The sequence below is a fragment of the Phaseolus vulgaris genome, chromosome 3, assembly GCF_051622355.1.
Source record: "Phaseolus vulgaris cultivar YP4 chromosome 3, ASM5162235v1, whole genome shotgun sequence".
Lineage (NCBI taxonomy): Eukaryota > Viridiplantae > Streptophyta > Magnoliopsida > Fabales > Fabaceae > Phaseolus > Phaseolus vulgaris.
This window is the reverse complement of record NC_143500.1, coordinates 15,816,650-15,835,435: the sequence shown is the minus strand read 5'-3', so window position 1 is coordinate 15,835,435 and position 18,786 is coordinate 15,816,650. Positions and strand designations below refer to the sequence as shown.

At 30.6% G+C, this 18,786-nt stretch overlaps 2 protein-coding genes across 3 annotated transcripts; both read right to left on the bottom strand.

Moving 5' to 3' along the window:
• Nucleotides 1–285: 285 nt before the first annotated feature.
• Nucleotides 286–2,184, bottom strand: LOC137806744 (tropinone reductase-like 3). The gene is made up of 6 exons (XM_068607004.2): nt 2,006–2,184; nt 1,797–1,913; nt 1,219–1,353; nt 987–1,112; nt 789–890; nt 286–699 (listed from the first exon to the last, which is right to left on the bottom strand). Exons 1-6 carry the CDS (start codon nt 2,132–2,134, stop codon nt 550–552), a joined length of 759 nt encoding a protein of 252 aa, XP_068463105.1. The 5' UTR covers nt 2,135–2,184; the 3' UTR covers nt 286–549.
• A 9,730-nt stretch (nt 2,185–11,914) lies between these two features.
• LOC137806743 (EH domain-containing protein 2) lies at nt 11,915–16,604 on the bottom strand. 2 transcript variants are annotated; one of them, XM_068607003.2, is made up of 16 exons: nt 16,224–16,604; nt 16,052–16,131; nt 15,796–15,864; nt 15,646–15,703; nt 15,008–15,063; nt 14,872–14,908; nt 14,727–14,788; nt 14,162–14,275; nt 13,915–14,017; nt 13,751–13,800; nt 13,500–13,628; nt 13,159–13,410; nt 12,987–13,066; nt 12,571–12,697; nt 12,265–12,408; nt 11,915–12,190 (listed from the first exon to the last, which is right to left on the bottom strand). In XM_068607003.2, the coding sequence occupies exons 1-16, from the start codon at nt 16,306–16,308 to the stop codon at nt 12,005–12,007; spliced, it is 1,632 nt and encodes a 543-aa protein (XP_068463104.1). In that variant the 5' UTR covers nt 16,309–16,604; the 3' UTR covers nt 11,915–12,004. The 2 variants fall into 2 exon arrangements, with proteins under 2 accessions (XP_068463104.1, XP_090156435.1); XM_090300309.1 differs by lacking the exons at nt 14,727–14,788; nt 14,872–14,908; nt 15,008–15,063; ... (2 more) ...; nt 16,052–16,131; nt 16,224–16,604 and having other exon boundaries at nt 13,915–14,065.
• Nucleotides 16,605–18,786: the final 2,182 nt, after the last annotated feature.

The following is an 18,786-nucleotide window of genomic DNA, read 5'->3' as shown; positions in this document are numbered from 1 at the left end:
AAAACGCTAAAACTTTGAAAAAAAAAGGATATTTAAACCAAGTTACGACACATCACACTTGCAGGGAAGAAGTTCTCTTCAAAAGTTACCTCTACTCTTCAAATACTCCGTAGCAGTAGACAAATACCAGTGAGTTGACACTTGCCTGCAGGGCACTAGAATAATTCGAAAAATTATGAAAGATTTTGTTGCAATTTAATTGAATTCGGATAAACACGTATTTCATACTTCTTTTTCTACCATGCAATGTAAATTCCCTAATACTCTCCTATTGTACATAACTTGTTTTTCCTTTTAAAAAGTGATAACTCTAATAATTTCTTCAATAAATAACCCCAAACATAGCTTAGTAATATCCTTGCGGTCTTAAAAAGCAATGGAAATAAACACTAAGTGAACACATATATACCCCCATGGGTGCAGAGGGGCCATAACCACTAACAGGACATGTTGGAAATTGTCCCGGTACCACACGATCCTCGACCACGTTATAATTTCTTGCAAACGAGAACTTCAGATATGTGTTGACTGAGAAAATAATAGTGGACGCTACAACCTTGAAGGCGTTCCCCCTGCAACCACTATAGTCTCTCCTGTTATATAAGAAGCATCGTCAGATGCCAAAAATGCTGTTGCAGCAGCCATGTCTTCTGTTGTACCAAGCCTTCCAAGAAATGTCTTACGTTCAAGCTCTTTCCTCTGCAGTAACACAGAAGGATTAAATGTAGAGGGGGGAGGAGGAAAACCTATTGGGGGGGAGAGGGAGGATGTTGTCAGAAGACACTCACCACAGCATCATTAGTTGTAAGGAATGAAGCAAAATTGGTTGGCACAAAACCAGGAGCAACACAGTTTACACGAGTGTCTGGGGCCATCTCAGCAGCCAGGGCCTACCCAGCATATTACAAACCATTAGCAAATTAAAAAAAAAGATGGTAACGGTGGTTTATATTCTTCTAAAGGAACATTGCAAGTCATGTACTAACTTTGGTAAGTCCAAGAAGGGCTGTTTTGGTCACTCCATACATAGCCAAAGAAGGTGGCGGGTTATAACCAGCAATTGAGGAAATGATAACAACAGAAGAACCCTTCTGCAAGTGAGGCACAGCATCCTGCATAAATCAATCACAATATAAACCAATCACATCATCAACACATCATATGAACAAGAGTATCAGATTCGTTATTCTTTGTATTGGCCATTTCAGAGTTAATTACCTTCAAAAGTAGTATAGTGGCTTTGACATTTATCTCCCATAGCTTGTCAAGGACAGAGTCTTTCGTTTGCAAGATGGAATCAACAGAAGGATTTGCAGCAGCGTTGGACACAACAACATCTATCCTTCCATACTTCTGTAACAAACCAGAATGTTCAATCACATATTAGAAGAACTAAGTTTGAAGACCAGATTTCAACTTTATAGAAACTATTTATTGAAGAAAATGAAGGCCAAGTATCAGTCTCACCTCCTGACGAAAACAACAAATAATAATATGCCTTAATGAGATTTAGACTCGTACAAAATATGATCGAGGGGGCCAAGACTATTCATTGTTATCAAATCAAACACTGCGATTTATCGTTAAAAAAATTATTTAATTTTACGGTAAAAATTCAATAGAAATGTAAATTAAGTATAAATGTTTTTAAAGTGTCAACTACTTAGAAATCATCCTTAGGATAACTTGTTATAAATAACAATAAAATTACTGTACAACAAAGTTTTAGAACTATGAGTTAGAATTACTTAAAAGTGATGGTTTACAGCGTTAAAGTATTAATCTGAAATTCTGACCTGTACAGTTTTTTCTATCAAGTCCTTCCTTTGTTGAGGATTAGAAACATGGCAAACAACCCCTAACACTTCAATTCCTTTAGCCCTCAATTTTTCTGCCGCTGCGTCAACATTTTGCTGCGATAATTGAAGGGGATGAAGATGAAGAATATGAAGGGAAAAGGTAAAATTGAGCGGATAGAAAAGAAATTAAGAAAGGAGAATTGAACCTGTCTGCGAGAAGAGATGACAACGGAAGCACCCTCAAGGCCAAGCCTCTCGGCTATGGCTAAACCGATTCCCTGCGTGGAAGCCGTCACGATCGCCACCTTTCCTTCAAATCTCTTTGACTTCACCATTTCCACTCTAGATGCAATCAAAGCTAACCACAACAATGCTTTCTGCCGCTTAACCACTTTTTTATATTAGTTATAAACATTTTACTTTAAAATATTATTATGTCATTGAAATTATTAAAGCCATTAATAAAATTACTATCTAATTTTCATTATGCCAATGTACTTATATCCCAAAAAGATAGTGATCTATGTTAAGAAAATTGAGTTATTTTAGACTAATATTAAATATTTATTACAGAGTAAAAAGAAAACATTTTTAATATCAAAACAATCATATTCAACCACCATCCAAATATTATGAATAGAAATTATATGCTATTAAAAGGAAATACCTGCCACAAATATCATCCAGAAACTAAATAAATTAAAAAAAATATCGATTAAAAACAAGTTCACTTTTTTAAAACGTATTTAGTTATCTTGACGAGCTTGTAATAATAATTGATAATAAATAAGTCAAATTTTATGCTTCCGACTTCTTTATTAAGATGGTCTTGTGACTCAAAAGGGCAAACTAGTGTTACAATTCCAAATTTTGATAGTAGTTATTACAACTTAGAGTTAAATTTGATGTTCTTCTGATATACGACTAAGGGAATTGGATTGTTGGTTTTCCATATTTACAACACTACTCTTTTGTTTGGATTACAGATTTTGAAGAGTGAATTTGAAAAAAATAATATAGAAGTGAAGTTATTTGAACTAAAGTAAATAAAATTAAAATAAATTAATTAAATAGAGTGAAAAGTAAAAGAAAAATTTATAAAAAATTTGTAAGTAATAGATATAATAAATTTTAAAAAATTATAAAATATATATGTATATATATATATATATTTATTATAACTAGTTTACTTATATTATTATAAATTAATTTTAATTAAGTAAAAGATAACAATTTTATAATTATTTTATAATTTTAATTTTATTATTTCATTTTATTTATTTTTATCATTATTATTTATAATTCTTTTAATTATTTTATTATAGTCATTATTTAAAAAAATTATTATCAATGTTGGAGATCCTACATCGACTAGAGATTAGAGCCTTTCATTGTATATAAGTGGGTGCAAACCTCAACCCTATGAGCCAGTTTTATGGGGTTGAGTTAGGCTTAAAGTCCACTTCGTAATATGGTATCAGAGTCATTTCGAGTCTATCCTAGCGAGTATTTGTGTTGGGCCTATCGTGCCACCCACTATCGGACCACCCATAATATATAATCCCACGCACAAGTTGGCAGTCTCGGCGTGAGGGGTGTGTATCGACTAGAGATTAGAGTCTTTCATTGTATATAAATGGGTGCAAACCTCAACCCTATGAGTCGGTTTTATGGGGTTGAGTTAAAGTTCACTTCGTAATATGGTATCAAAGCCATTTCGAGCCTATCCTAGCGAGTATTTGTGTTGGGCCTATCGTGCCACCCACTATCGGACCACCCATAATATATAGTCCCACGCACGAGTTGGCAGTCTCGGCGTGAGGGGTGTGTATCGACTAGAGATTAGAGCCTTTCATTGTATATAAATGGGTGCAAACCTCAACCCTATGAACCGGTTTTATGGGGTTGAGTTAAAGTTCACTTCGTAATATGGTATCAGAGTCATTTCGAGCCTATCCTAGTGAGTATTTGTGTTGGGCCTATCGTGCCACCCACTATCGGACCACCCATAATATATAGTCTCACGCACGAGTTGGCAGTCTCGGCGTGAGGGGTGTGTATCGACTAGAGATTAGAGCCTTTCATTGTATATAAATGGGTGCAAACCTCAACCCTATGAGCCGATTTTATGGGGTTGAGTTAGGCTTACCACTTCGTAATAATCAATACTTTTTATTTTAATATTCAGTTTATATATTTATTAATACTTTTTATTATTTTAATAATGATTATCATTTATATTATATTATATAATAAATTATGTTTATTTTATTATAATATAACTATAAATATTAATGAATTAATAATATAAAAAAAATATAATAATTATAAATATATATATATATATATAACAAAAATATGGATTATGAATTCATATTAATACATATTTTGTTATATATATATATATTTATTTTATTTCTTTTATATATATATATATATATATTTTAAACAGTGATTACTCCGTAAATCTTCACATACTTGCAAAGAAAAAATGTCCAAACTTTCTTCCCTTGTTTTATGTTTTTAATTGAGTTTTTACTTTTTGATTTTGTGATTTTTATGTTTTTTTTTATTTTGTACATACGTAGTTGGAAGCAAATGGATCCTTCTCTTTTGTTTGGATTAAAAGTAAATTTAAAACAGTAAATCATAGATCATTTGAAAGAAAATATGAAGAAATAATTATTTTAATTAAGTTAAATAAAGTTAAAAAATATAAATATATGACAGTTTGTAATTTGATGTGATTGAAATAGTATTTTTTTTATTGATAAAAATATATTATTATAAATTTATTCTTATGTTTAAAAATTGTTGAAAAATTAATTTGATTTATTTATTTGTAAATTATAATTTTTTAAATTAAAATATTATTTAAGGTAATGTATAAGAATTAATTTTAAAAAAATATTAATTATGCGAAATTGTCGAAACATATTTATGATTGTTAAAAAAAATTATTTAATATTCTATTTAAATAAAAATCTGAAATATATAATATTATAAATATTCAAAATCTAAAATAAAATATAAGTCTTAAATTATTTAATGTCTTATTTAAATAAAAATATAAAATATTAAAAATCATAAATTTTAAATTATTTAATGTGATATTTAAATAAAAATCCAAATTAAATAAAATTCCTAAATTATTCAAAATATTAAATGAATATAAATCCTAAATTATTTATTTTTCTATATTAAAAAATCTGAAATATATAAAATTTCAAAAATATTCAAAATCATAAATAAAGGCAAATCATAAATTATTTAATACTTAGATAAAAAAAATATAAAAAAATAAATTTTCTAAATTATTCTAAATATTAAATAAATACATATTCTAAATTATTTAATATTCTATTTACATAAAAAATTGAAATATATAAAACAATCCTAAAATATTCAAAATATTAAATAAATACAAATTCTAAATTATTTATTGTCTTATTTAAATAAAAATATAAAATATATAAAATTCCTAAAATTAAAAATCCTATATAAATACAAATTCTAAATTATTTAAAGTCCTACTTAAACAAATAAAAAATATGAAATAAATAAAATTCTTAAATTATTCAAAATCTTAAATAAATACAAATTTTAAATTATTTAATGTGTTATTTAAATAAAAATTTGAAATTTATAAAATTTTTAAAATATTCAAAATCCTAAATAAATACAAATCTTAAATTATTTAATGTTATATTTAAATAAAAATCTGAAATATATAAAATTCCTGAAATATTGAAAATTCTAAATAAATACATATTCTAAATTATTTAATGTTTTATTTAAATAAAAAACATAAATATATAAATGAAGACAACTTCGATTATGCCTGCAAAACAAATATGGAAATATTGATTATCATTACAAAATAAAGGAAACATCAATTATGTGTATGGAAACATCGGTTATTAGTATAAAATGAAGGGAATATAGAATATGCATATGGAAACATCAATTATCAGTACAAAAGGATATGCGTTTGAAAACATTGATTGCTCTTGAAAAAACATTTCATAATTGTTATGTCTCCTTTTTAAAACAGTGATAATCGATTACGCGCCTTGTTGTCACGCAATCAGTTTCCATCTCATGAGATTGAATTATATTGCTTTGGATTCATCAATTTTTACATCAATATAAATATACTATACATATTGATTACAAATTGAAAGGTAAAAATGTAAAAGAGACACAATCTACGTGATTTTCTTCACATTTATCCTTCCATACCTGAGAAATGTTTTTTGCATTTTTCTCGCTTTTACATGCTCGCATTTTCATTTGAATCAATGGATCCAAACAACCCTCATCTACAATCGATCTTTAGAAACAAATACCGTGTATAACTCATATTCACACAAATTGAGGACCTATTCAATAAACTAATTTTGTTGAGATAGGACTTCCAATGACATTTTTTCTTATAATTCATGTAATCTCTGAAACTCATCATTCTCCTTATATTAATTATTAGCTAATTATAACATTAAAGAAAGGAAGTAATAACACTACAAAAAAATCATGAAATAGAAACTAATTTTTAGTGACAAAAAATAATTAGTTGCTATAGTGACTAAATTATAGATCATTTTAGAGACTAATTTTTTTTTTTTTTTAAATTATTTTATATTATTGTTAAATGGTTTCTAGATTGGTATCTAACTAGCAACCAAAGTTTTTGCTACCAAATTTAGAAACTAAATAATTGGTAACTAAAAGCCACGTGCCTTTTTTTAAGTGGTCAACATGTTGTGTGATGATTGGTTCACGTTTTTCTATTTTAAGTATTAAACATTTGATTTATTTTTGCCCAAAAATCTTTGTGGTGACACGTGTTCAAAAACATCCTTCTAAATGGACTTTATTTGTATTATTTATAGATATTAAAAAAAGGCTCCAAACTTCATCAAAATTCAATTCAAATTTCAAATTTGATTACCTTCTTTCCAAATATTCTTCCCAAATTGTTAGAATTTGCAGCAATCCAAACACGTCTTATTTTTTACTTGTGTCACCTTTTGTATGTGCTTTGTGATTATGATGCAATAGAACATAAAATAAAATGCAGAAAACGAAAAAAATGCAATGAAGATTTCACAATACAAATAGAATAATTGAGAAAAAAATGGAGCTAACAATACGTACAAAATATGTACCACGAAAGATAAATACATAATACATAAAAGACAGTGAATAGAAAAGATAAAAAAAATTGCAGAAATCGAACAAAATACAATGAAGTTTTCACTGAAAAAAAATGCAGAAAAGATATGAATGGAATGGACAGAAAAGATAAAAGCAAGAAACTTTAAACAGAAAACCCTATAAAACTACATCAGTTGCGAAAAAATGTAAGAAATCATATGAAAAGAAGAAAACCGCAATCAAGTAAAAAAAATGCAAAATACAATATCGTATATATAATGATAGTCATTATTATTTCAAATTTCAAAAGCAAGCACCATTTCTACCGATCTCTTATTGGAAAAAAAAAATATTTCCATTACGTCATGTCCAAAGTTATCGAAATGGTGAAAAACATTAAAGGTAAAGTTTTGTTTCGCAGTATAGGGAGGGGTGAAGCGTGAGAGTTATGAGAGTATTATGGTTTCGAAAAAAGTGAGGTTTGAAAGAGAATAAAGCAAAGAGAAAGAAAAAATGAGATGTTTAAAAAGTGCTACGTGAATTTTTTTGAGTGGTCCACATGTCATGTGATGATTGGTTCACGTTTTTTTATTTTAGGTGTTAAACATTTGATTTATTTTTGCCCAAAAATCTTTGTGGTGACACATATTCAAAAATTTCTTTCTAAATGAACTTTAATGTATTATTTATAAATACAAAAAAAAGCTCTAAACTTCATCAAAATTCAATTCAAATTTTAAATTTGAATTTCAAATTTGATTACCTTCTTTAGCAACCAAACACGCCTTATTTTTTGCTTGTATTATCTTCTGTAGGTGTTTTGTGATTATGATGCAATGAAAAAAACCACAAAACTTAGAACATAAAATAAAATGCAGAAAACAAAAAAAATGCAATAAAAATTTCTCAATACAAATAGAATAATTGAGAAATATGCAGCTAACAATACGTACAAAATATGTACCATGAATAAAAAAAGATAAATACTTAATACCAAAAGACAGTGAATAGAAAAGATAAAAAAAATTGCAGAAATCGAACAAAATACAATGAAGTTTTCACATAGATGAAAAAAAATGCAGAAAAGATATGAATGGAATGGACAGAAAAGATAAAAGCAAGAAACTTTAAACAGAAAACCCTATAAAACTACATCAGTTGCGAAAAATGTAAGAAATCATATGAAAAGAAGAAAACCGCAATCAAGTAAAAAAAAATGCAAAATACAATATTGTATATAGGATTTCGGAAAAGTGAGGTTTGAAAGAGAGTAAAGCGGAGAGAGAAAAAATGAGATGTTTAAAAAGTGTTACATGACTTTGTTTAAGTGGTCAACATGTTGTGTGATGATTGGTTCACATTTTTCTATTTTAGGTATTAAACATTTGATTTATTTTTTCCCAAAAATCTTTGTGGTGATAAGTGTTCAAAAACTTCCTTCATAATGTACTTTATTTGTATGATTTATAGATACTAAAAAAAAGGCTCCAAACTTCATCAAAATTCAATTCAAATTTTAAATTTGATTACATTCTTTCCAAATATTCTACTCAAATTATTAGAATTTGCAGCAACCCAAACACGCCTTATGTATTTATTTGTGTTATGTGCTTTGTAATTATGATGCAATGAAAAAAAAAAACACAGAACTTAGAACATAAAATAAAATGCTGAAAATGAAAACAATGCAATGAAGATTTCACAATACAAATAGAATAATTGGGAAAAAAATGGAGCTAACAATATGTACAAAATATGTACAACGAAAGATAAATACTTAATAACAAAACCAAAAGACAGTAAATAGAAAAGATAAAAAAAATTACAGAAATCAAACAAAATGTAATGAAGATTTCACTTAGATGAAAAAAAATGCAGAAAAGAGATGAATGGAATGGACAGAAAAGATAAAGGCAAGAAACTTTGAACATAAAACCTATAAAACCACATCAGTTGCAAAAAATGTAAGAAAGAGAAGAAAACCGCAATCAAGTAAAAAAAATGCAAAATACAATATCGTATATACAATGATAGCCATTATCATTTCAAATTTCAAAAGCATGCAACATTTCCACCGATCTCATATTGGAAAGAAAATCTTTCCATTACGCCATGTCCAAAGTTACCGAAATGGTGAAAAACATTAAAGGTAGGGTTTTATTTTGCAGTATAGGAAAGAGTGAAGCATGAGAATTTCTGAGAGAATTAGGGTTTCGGAAAAGTGATGTTTGAAAGAGAGTAGAGCGTAAAGAGTGAAAAATGAGATGTTTAAAAAGTGTTATGTGACTTTTTTTTAAGTGGTCCACATGGTGTGTGATGATTGGTTCACGTTTTGCTATTTTAGGTATTAAATATTTGATTTATTTTTTCTTGAAAATCTCTTTGGTGACACGTGTTCAAAAATTGCCTTTTAAGTGGGTTTATTTGTATTATTTATAGATGAAAAAAAATGCAAAAAAGAGATGAATGGAATGGACAGAAAAGATAAAAGCAGAAACTTTGAACAGAAAACCCTATAAAAATACATCAGTTGCGAAAAACGTAAGAAACCATAGTAAAAAACAAAACAAAAATTATATTAAGCAATGGCAAAAGAAACTAATAACAGAAACAGGAAAAAAAATTATATGAACATATGGGTCACGGAAACTGATGAACAAACTCAGTAGAACACAAATATAATAGAAATGATAAAAAAAATCTAAACAGTATAAAAGATTACCTAGTCCATGGAGAATGAAAAGAAGAAAACCGTGTAAAAAAATGCTCAATACGACATTGTATATATAGTGATAGTCATGACCATTTCAAATTTTAAAAGCAAACGCCATTTCCACCAATCTCTTATTGGAAAAAATAGTTTTCCATTACGACATGTCCAAAGTTACCGAAATGGTGAAAAACATTAAAGGTAGGGTTTTGTTTTGCAGTATAGGCAGGAGTGAAGCATGAGGGAAGCTGATGTAAACCAAAAATACATAAAGATGACCAAGGATGTTGTACTTGAAAGGTCATCTCAACAAGCAAAGAAAGACTTCATCACAAAGAGGAATGGACAAGGGTCAAAGCACTTGAAGTTCTTCCTATTAGTCTTCTTAAAATAATTAGAAAAATGTTGTAAATAAGTGGGCTCACATAAAGGGTCGAAATAGTAAAGAATAAACAAAAGTAGAGTAGGTTTTATGTAGAACATAAAAGGAAGGTGTGGATATAGATATAAGGGGTGTTAATGTACAAAGATAAAAAGAAGGTGTATGTGTAGTTTTAGGATGTCTCAAAGTAAGAAACCAAGTCACACCTCCCTTGTGACTTGGAATTGGCGCCAAATTCAAATGCTTCTCATTTGAATTTTCCCACTTTAATTTCAACCCTCTCACACTATAAATAGAGGTGTTATGCTCATGTAAATTCAGATTTGGAATTTGAAGAAAAGTTACCATACACAAATTGTGAGTTGTGAGAATTGTTCTCCTTCTACTACTCTTATTTTGTGAATTTGGAAAGCTCTCAAGTGGCGGCATCTTGCACTTATCTTGGATCAATCACCATCCAAGTGGCGTGTTATTCCTTTCCATGGCTTCATTCACATAAGTTCTTCCTATCATTCATCTTCTAATTCCTTTTTTTCCATTCCATTCAATTCCAAAAAAATGTTGTGTTGTCTTGTTCTTCAATTCTACCGATTGTTCTTGTTGTTCTTGTGTTTCCTTTTCAATTCTGCACTTATTTCTTCATTCCAATCGGTTCATTTGCTTTATATTGTGTTTATATTCGGTTTAATGTGTTGATCTTGCTTTCCTTTCAATTTCCGTATTTATATTGTTGTGTAAGAATATGGCACTCATGTTCATGAGTTTGGTTCATCATTTGGAAGACATTGAACTCCATTGATGTTTCCTTAAGCCTCCTTATTGTGCTGCACCTTGTCTTCTTTTAGTCAATTCCTCATCATGTTCTTAAAGTGTCACAAATTAATGAATCATCTTAAAATCAACTCACATCAGAAGCGTGAGAGTTTATGAGAGAATTAGGGTTTCAGGAAAGTGTGAGGGCTTGAAAGAGAGTAAAGCGAAGAGAGAGAAAAATGATATGTTTAAAAAGTGCTACGTGGCTTTTTTTAAGTGGTCCATTGTGTGATGATTGGTTCACGTTTTGCTATTTTAGGTATTAAACATTTGATTTTTTTTTACCCAAAAATCTCTATGATGACACGTGTTCAAAAATTGCCTTCTAAGTAGGCTCTAGTTGTATTATTTATAGATTACAATTCAAAAAAATTGTTATTTTATTGAAATATAATATTTTATTACAAAAGGTAAATGTAAGGTGAATGTATTTTTTGAACAGTAGTGTCAAAGAGTTCTAAGACTTCAGTCACCCATGGCTTCTCTAGATGTATGAACTCTTTTTCAGCTTGTGTTTCCTTGTTTATGTGCATATGCTTATAAGGTATCTCCTAAGACTGGACATGGGCACTTGTAATTGTAAAATGCATAGAACGGAGAAAAAGGACTGAACATTAATAAGATAATAGGAGTTATTTCAATTTTGATACATCATCACATCCTAAGAGAGTAAGTTAAGTTAATTCACTTTCAAAAATAATAAAAAAAAAACATATAGACAGATTGAATCAATAAAAACTGTGAGAAACCTGATCTTGTAAGTTTTCTATATATCCTATTTTCATTTTTTTATTTCCTTCTTTAATTTTTATTTCAAGGAACAATACTCAATTTCCATTAATTTTTCATTCTTTTATTTCATACTAAATTTTGATAATCAGAAAGTCAAACATTCAATTATTGTAGATTCGATATTATTATTTTACAATAGTTCACTTGAGTTTTTGAGGTATAACCGAGGAGAAAAATAAAAAACAAATAGAATATAATTAACTGCTTTTACATAGTAAATTTCACTATGAGTTGCGCATGAGGTATATACTAAGATAGAGATTGAAACATGAAAAAAATCCATCATTTATATAAAAATCTCAGCCGAAAAACAATCATAAAATGGAAAACATGTTTGAAAACTTATTTCATTCAATCATAAGGATTTCTAAATTTTTTTAATAACTCTGGTATTTCGTATCCAAGCATGTCATCAACAGCTTGAATCATTTTGGGCTTTAGTTTCTCAAATTTGTCAATGCTATAGCCACTCAAAACCTCTCTGAAGTGTTCTACATTAGGAAAATCACCAGCTGGTAGATGAAACTCCCTTTGAACCTGTTTAACAAGGTCGTATATGATAAGAATTAAGAAATTAGGGGAAATAAGGGAGAAGAAGTGAAAGGAGAGACCTTTCTAAATTCGTCTTCAAGATTCTCTATAAGCCTTTGTTGAGCCTTAGCTTTGCCCATCATTGCAGGCATCTCATTCCTAAGATGACTAATTATATACGCATGAATTTTAGCAGATCTAGCACGTTTCACAAATTCATTGATCTGCACAGTTCCAACGACATCAGAATATAGAACCAGAAAAAGAAAAGAATATATTACAGGATAAACAAATATTAGGAGGATTACTAGAACGATCTGCAATATGCACATAATTCACATATTTGAAATACCAGGAGAAACAATATTATGAAAATAGGACCCTACCCGACTGTCGCATGCCTTTCTTGGAATATCTACCAAATCTGCAAGGAGATCATTCTGTTCCTTTTCAAAGAGCTCCTGTCCAAATGGGCCAACAAAGCCTTCGTTTATAGGCTTATCATTAAATGAGCTGGCAATGAAAAGAAAAATAAAGTTATACCTGATGTTCGAGAACTAGTTAGAGGAATCAATAGATGTGATATGAAAGCACTGTGAAACATCAACAAATGCTAAGCATTTTAAAAGTAAAATTCAACTACAAAGTGTCAAAAAGATCAATCAATTGGTCAACAAAACTGAGATCGAATAATGTTCAACAGAAACAAGACAGTACAATCTTAAATGAATGGTTAAATACTTGAATGAGTCACTGTAAATAAAGCAGGAATCATTAGCAGTACGTAAAAGATGAAACCTACCCAATATATACACGCATAACTTCTGGAGTATTAAGAACTTTCCCCAGAGACCACATCAATGCTCCATAAACTCTCATGAGCTACGTTATTAAAATGAGGTATGGAAATAAGTCAAAAGTGAATCACAAATTTATTTAGACCAGGATAAATATAGTTGACGGCAGTGCATTACTTGTTGAGTATCAATTTGGTCCGCTTTATTCAAAACCACACGTATCTTGTCATCATGACCATGTAGAGCTCCAATTACACGTTTAAATTCATCACTAATGTCAAGTTTATGAGGGTCAAATAGGAGAAGTATCAGATCACATTTTGCAGCAAACCAAGATATAACACCGGTGAAGTCATAACTTCGTTGAGTCCTTTGTTTTTCTCCAGAGAGGACACCAGGAGTGTCCACAAAGGTTATTTCATCTAGCAGCTGAAAGAAAAAATTGCTTCAGGTTCAAGGACAAATAAATGACACAAGTTGTAAGTATATATATATATATATATATATAGAAAACTCACTGGATGTGGCAGTTGAGAACATTGGAACTTCGACAAAAATGAGCCACCAAAAGTTGTCAGGCCACTAAAAGGCATATCAGCATCAACAGCTATTGTGTTTCCAGGAATACTCCTTTCATCAGGACCAGACTACAAGTAAAAAACATATTCAGCTTTGAACCTCCATGAGCACAAGCAAAGCACAAATGAACAAGAAAAGGGGACAAATTAACAATTTTCAAAACCAATGCTATAAAAAAAGATTATGGTACCATGACAACCACAAATCTGTCAGTTGTAGGCTCTGGTCCGATGTGTGCACCTGTGCGAATAATTAACAGGAGATAGGATCAATAAAGTAATTTACATCCCTTCATATATTATTTGTACTAAGGATTTCAAATAATGCAGCTGCTACACCCACGACTTAACCAACCTGGATAATCGCATCTTAGCAAATGTTTTATGAAGGTTGTTTTCCCTGTGGAATATTGACCAAGAAGCATGACCATTGGTTTAGCATCAAAATCACTGTTGGTCTGAAAGACAAACCATAGACATTCTTAAACTGAATATTTCACATTTACCTGAATAATAAGTCATCTTAATTAATTAATATGCACAAATGTGCAGTTCACAAAATTTGACATTTTATTTATATATTGGGTGTATAAGTCACTAACCAATAACGGAGATACAAAATCATTGAATTGATAAGTGACCTCCAACGGCTTTAGCTTTTCCATGTACAATCTCTTCAAGCCATCAATTATTGATGTAACTGCACTGAGAGATAACTAAAATAGACCAAACTTTTATAATTAGAATATACCTGGCAACCAACTAAAGTAACACAAGGCCTATGTAATTGAGCTTGAAAAGTAATGAGTTCACAAGCGCACATTATTAATAATTTTAACTTGGTAATCACATTGATCCAATATTCCCTTGTATGCATCAACAGATTTGTCAGCAATGAATGTATGCAAGAAGAATGCTATCAATTCTGAATGCATCTATCTCTTAAAATAATCCAACCATTCACTAGTTTAAAGGTGTCTTTTAATTTTTGCACCATATGTTAACTATCCTTAATTCATACAATCTTCACAAGAACAAACCAAATTTAAGACATTTTTACATATTGGTTGTTCACCTGTAAAACGAAAGTGACTTTTCATTTTCTAAAATCTTTTAAAAGAAAACTACTTATTGTTGTTAAAATGGGCATTGATTTGGGGGACTCACTTTCTTCGCAGATTTTGGAGCAGCCCATGAATTGAGGGACAAAAGCTGAGGTTGAGCAGTCCCTACATATCATCAGTAAATAATAGAATCAATATTAATTAAACAGTACAATGACATGAATATGGAAAAAAATTACATGTCTAACCAGATGCGTCAGGTTGGGAATGCAAACTCTTTGTTTTCTGAAAAAAAAAAGGAAAGGAAAAACATTAAGAAAAACAATCAACAGTATTAATATTATTCAATTTCTAAAGACAAGGTGAGGTACAAAAATAGCTTACAGCTATTAAAGCATCAAGCCCTTCCATTACTGGAGATTTAATATTTTCCTTGTCAACTGAAATAAAAAGAAATGGAATAATTAAAATGCATTGGAAAGAATGAATACTGAATACTACAAAGTATTAGGAACGACAGACAACGAATTTAGACACAAGAGAAACTTGTCTCTTTGAATCCAAAAGATAACATATATTCCTATTGCAACAATTTTTGTGAACCATTACTCAAATTGAGACCAACAGCCTCCCATTTCACAAGGCTCAAGAAGTTTAGTAGGTTATCCATTTCTGTACGTATCCGGACCAGCAGATTTTCTCAGGCCTGTTTCCCTTTCAGTACTTCATGAAATTTGGATTTATAGGACTTGAGAAATAAAACCTCAATAATGAAGCAGATGAACTTTCTTTTGCACACATACATGTCAGTTAATTCAGCCTTGCAGTGACACAATGAATGACTCGAATCACGCCAAGTGATTCACAGCCCACATATAAAAGCGGCCATGAAATGGGATCTCACTTAAGTATCCTTACCACCACACATGGAACACGTCGTTCCACAAGAAAGCGGGTAAGCATCTTATAAGGTAAAGGCAAACAAATAGCCAGCATGAATGGCATTACATAAGTGAACTTACTTTCCGCGTTAAAGATATCTGAGTTGATATCGTATCCTGCTTGTGCCAGCGCAACGAGCTGTTTATTACAACAAACATTCAATTGAAAGTAAGATTCTGATATCAGATTGTCCATATTAAAACCAAGAACCGATAATTCAAAACTCGAACCTGCATTGCGATAACAAACTCTTGAAAACCTAGAAATCCTTGTCTTTTAGCATCAGCGATGGCCCAAACCTATGGAGAGCAATTAAGCAAGTGTAGGTTAAATTTCATTAAAATCGGAAATACAAATAAACTAACTCAACTTACGAAGAATGATTATAGCTGAAAAATCAGTCCCGGTAACTTAATCCGAGACTGACACAAAAATTGAAGACTCCTTGAAAATTGAAAAATGAATAATAGGAAAGGGAATATACACCTGCTTGAGTTGAGAGCGAGACAAGTTGGAGAGAGAAAAGAACGTGGTTGCATCATTTCCAGAGATACGGCCATCTCCGTCTACGATCCAAAAAGAGAAGAAAAGAAAAAAGAATGAGTTGCATCCGAATGCGAATGGAGTTGAAAAATGAAAGGAAGCGAAGCAGTAAAACCTGAATCGGCTGAGTTGAACCATTCTTTGTACGTCGTCGATTGCTCTTTGGAACACGAATGGATCCAATCGGAGACTGTTTTCATCTTCGAAAGCGAAGGGTTTGATTTGAACAATTCCTAGGCTGCTACGCAACGCAACCCCACCCTCGATCTCGAGGGTTTGCTTATAGTTCAGTTGAGAGTTCCTTTCCTTGCTTTTCAATTTTCGGAAAGATTAGACATCTAAGTGGAGTTTTGCTATGGTGATTAGCGGCTAGATCCTGTTTAATTAGTTTGCTTCTGATGGTACCCTTAACGCAACACAGTATGCTTATTTTCTCACCATTTTCGAACTTTTGAATTGCAGCGCCACTATCTAGGGCCCCACTTCTGCTCCATTCATTAACAAAAATGTTAACTAGTTAGGTTTTGATGCGACTATTCACAATTTTTAATCTTATTTTCCAAACAAATCTTGGACATTATAAAAGGGATTCAGATCAATCTTACAAAAATGTGTTGAAAGAGAGTTTCTACTTTGGAGCCTATTCTATGAAATTAGCCTCTTAACTATTAAATTACAAAAATGTTTGTTTGGTAAAACTTTTTTTTTTTCTTAATTTTTTTTATATATATATTTTACTCTCTAATACACAAGGGGAATACAAATTTTCTTTGTATTTTTTTTTCTTTGATTTTATCTCATTTATGTTTGAGTCATTATCTCTTTTTCATTTGCAATTAGGGTTCATCAGAACCTCTCTTTCTCCATTGTGACTACATGCGTTCCATTGAAGCACCACATCAGTCAAGAAATATTTCATCTTCATTGACAGTAATATGATATCAGAACTCTTCGAATGAAGAGCTCTGTTACGCTTCTCTCAAATCTTTATTTCCCCATTTGCGGTTATTAGTTATCTTTTTTGTTCTCTTTCAAAATCTTGATTGAGTTTCAAAATTTCTTAGGCAATGTCTAATGAAAACCCTAATTTTCATAGTCTTAACAGTAGTTGCACTATTACATGCAATTTTTGTGGTAAATACGGTCATACTGAGGTTGTTTGTTTTCGCAAAATGGGTTTTCCTTGTGGTGGTGGTGATGTTAAAACCTTAAAGTTTTCATCTACTAGAAAAGTCTACACTTTTTGTAATCATCTTGCCCACACTGTCAACACCTGTTATAAAAAATATGGGTTCTTTCTTGGCTACAAAATCACCAATAGGACATCCCAAGCCAATAATATGATTACTACTGACACTTTTTCTAAAGAACGGGATCTAAAGGAGATTCAACTTACATCACAACAACGTCAATTCCTAACCAACATTTTGCGTCAGCAAAACCTTGAGGATCTTGCCCCTCACACTCAAATTAATCAAGTTTGCACCTTCACTGCGGATGAAATCCCCAATTTTGAGCAATCTTCAACAGGTAAGTTTCTTTCTTCACTATCTATTATAAAAGAATCTTGGATTATTGATTCTGGTGCCACGAATCATGTTTGTGCCTCATTTTCAATTAAACTTAATATTTGTCTCTAAACTCACACACTAACTTAAATGCACTTTAACTTTCACTTCAACCCATTGCATTCATTATACAAGACAATCTCACCCCCGTTCTAAACTGCATTGTTTTGCTCCTTTTATTAATTGTAATATCACGGACAAAACATTGTGGCGCTATAGATTGGGAAACCCTTCACTTGAAAGATTACATTTCTTAACCAAACAATACTCTTTTATTATTGTTGACACTCATTATGTATGTGACACTTGTAGTTGTGCAAAACAGAGAAAACTTCCTTTCACTTTAAGTAATATTGTTATCTCTACTATTTTTGATCTTGTACACTTTGATATTTGGGGACCCTGTTCCATAATTTCTATGGAAGGTTTTCGTTATTTGACATGGCTCAGCAGGAGGTGCAGTATGAGGAAAAAAAAATCAAAAGCAGAATTATATGCGTTAGAAATAGCAAGAGACAAAGTGTTGGGGGTCTCTAGGTAAGCCACTATCCAATTTATATGGAAAAGAGTTTTCATGAAAGATTACATGTCTTGATATCCCTATGCTATGAAACTTTAAATTTAAGACAATATAACATTTTGTATTTTGCGGGAAGCCAAGAAAAATACCTTTGATAGATCTATCATCTAATTTCTTCCTATGTGCAGTAATGGTACTAGCATAACAGAGGCAACTAAACATTTTTAAAAAGAAAATGTCATACGGTTTTCCAAACAACATTTCATGAGGAGTAATGTTATTAAGTAATGGAGTAGGAATAACATTTATTAAGAAAACAACATTAATTACAACAAATTCCCAAAAAATAGGAAGAAGATTTGCTTGAAAAAGTAAAGTTCGGGTTACATTTAGTATGTGCTAATGTTTACGTTCCACAATGTCATTTTGTTATGGTCTTTCAACACAAAATTTCTGATGTATAATTCCCTTTGAAACATAAAATATTGACATAACAAACTCAGCATCATTGTCAGTACGAATCGTTTTGATATTAGTTTTGAAATGATTTTGAACGAAAACAATGAAGTTAATGATGTGCTGGCGCACTT

Coding starts and splice junctions, on each gene's coding strand:
- LOC137806744 (XM_068607004.2), bottom strand. CDS start 2,134: ATGGTGAAGTCAAAGAGATTTGAAGGAAAGGTGGCGATCGTGACGGCT. Junction 1,914..2,005: donor TCATCTCTTCTCGCAGACAG/GTTCAATTCTCC, acceptor CAATTATCGCAG/CAAAATGTTGACGCAGCGGC. Junction 1,354..1,796: donor TGATAGAAAAAACTGTACAG/GTCAGAATTTCA, acceptor GGTTTGTTACAG/AAGTATGGAAGGATAGATGT.
- LOC137806743 (XM_068607003.2), bottom strand. CDS start 16,308: ATGAAAACAGTCTCCGATTGGATCCATTCGTGTTCCAAAGAGCAATCG. Junction 14,789..14,871: donor TTCCCAACCTGACGCATCTG/GTTAGACATGTA, acceptor GATGATATGTAG/GGACTGCTCAACCTCAGCTT. Junction 12,191..12,264: donor TTGAAGACGAATTTAGAAAG/GTCTCTCCTTTC, acceptor CTTGTTAAACAG/GTTCAAAGGGAGTTTCATCT.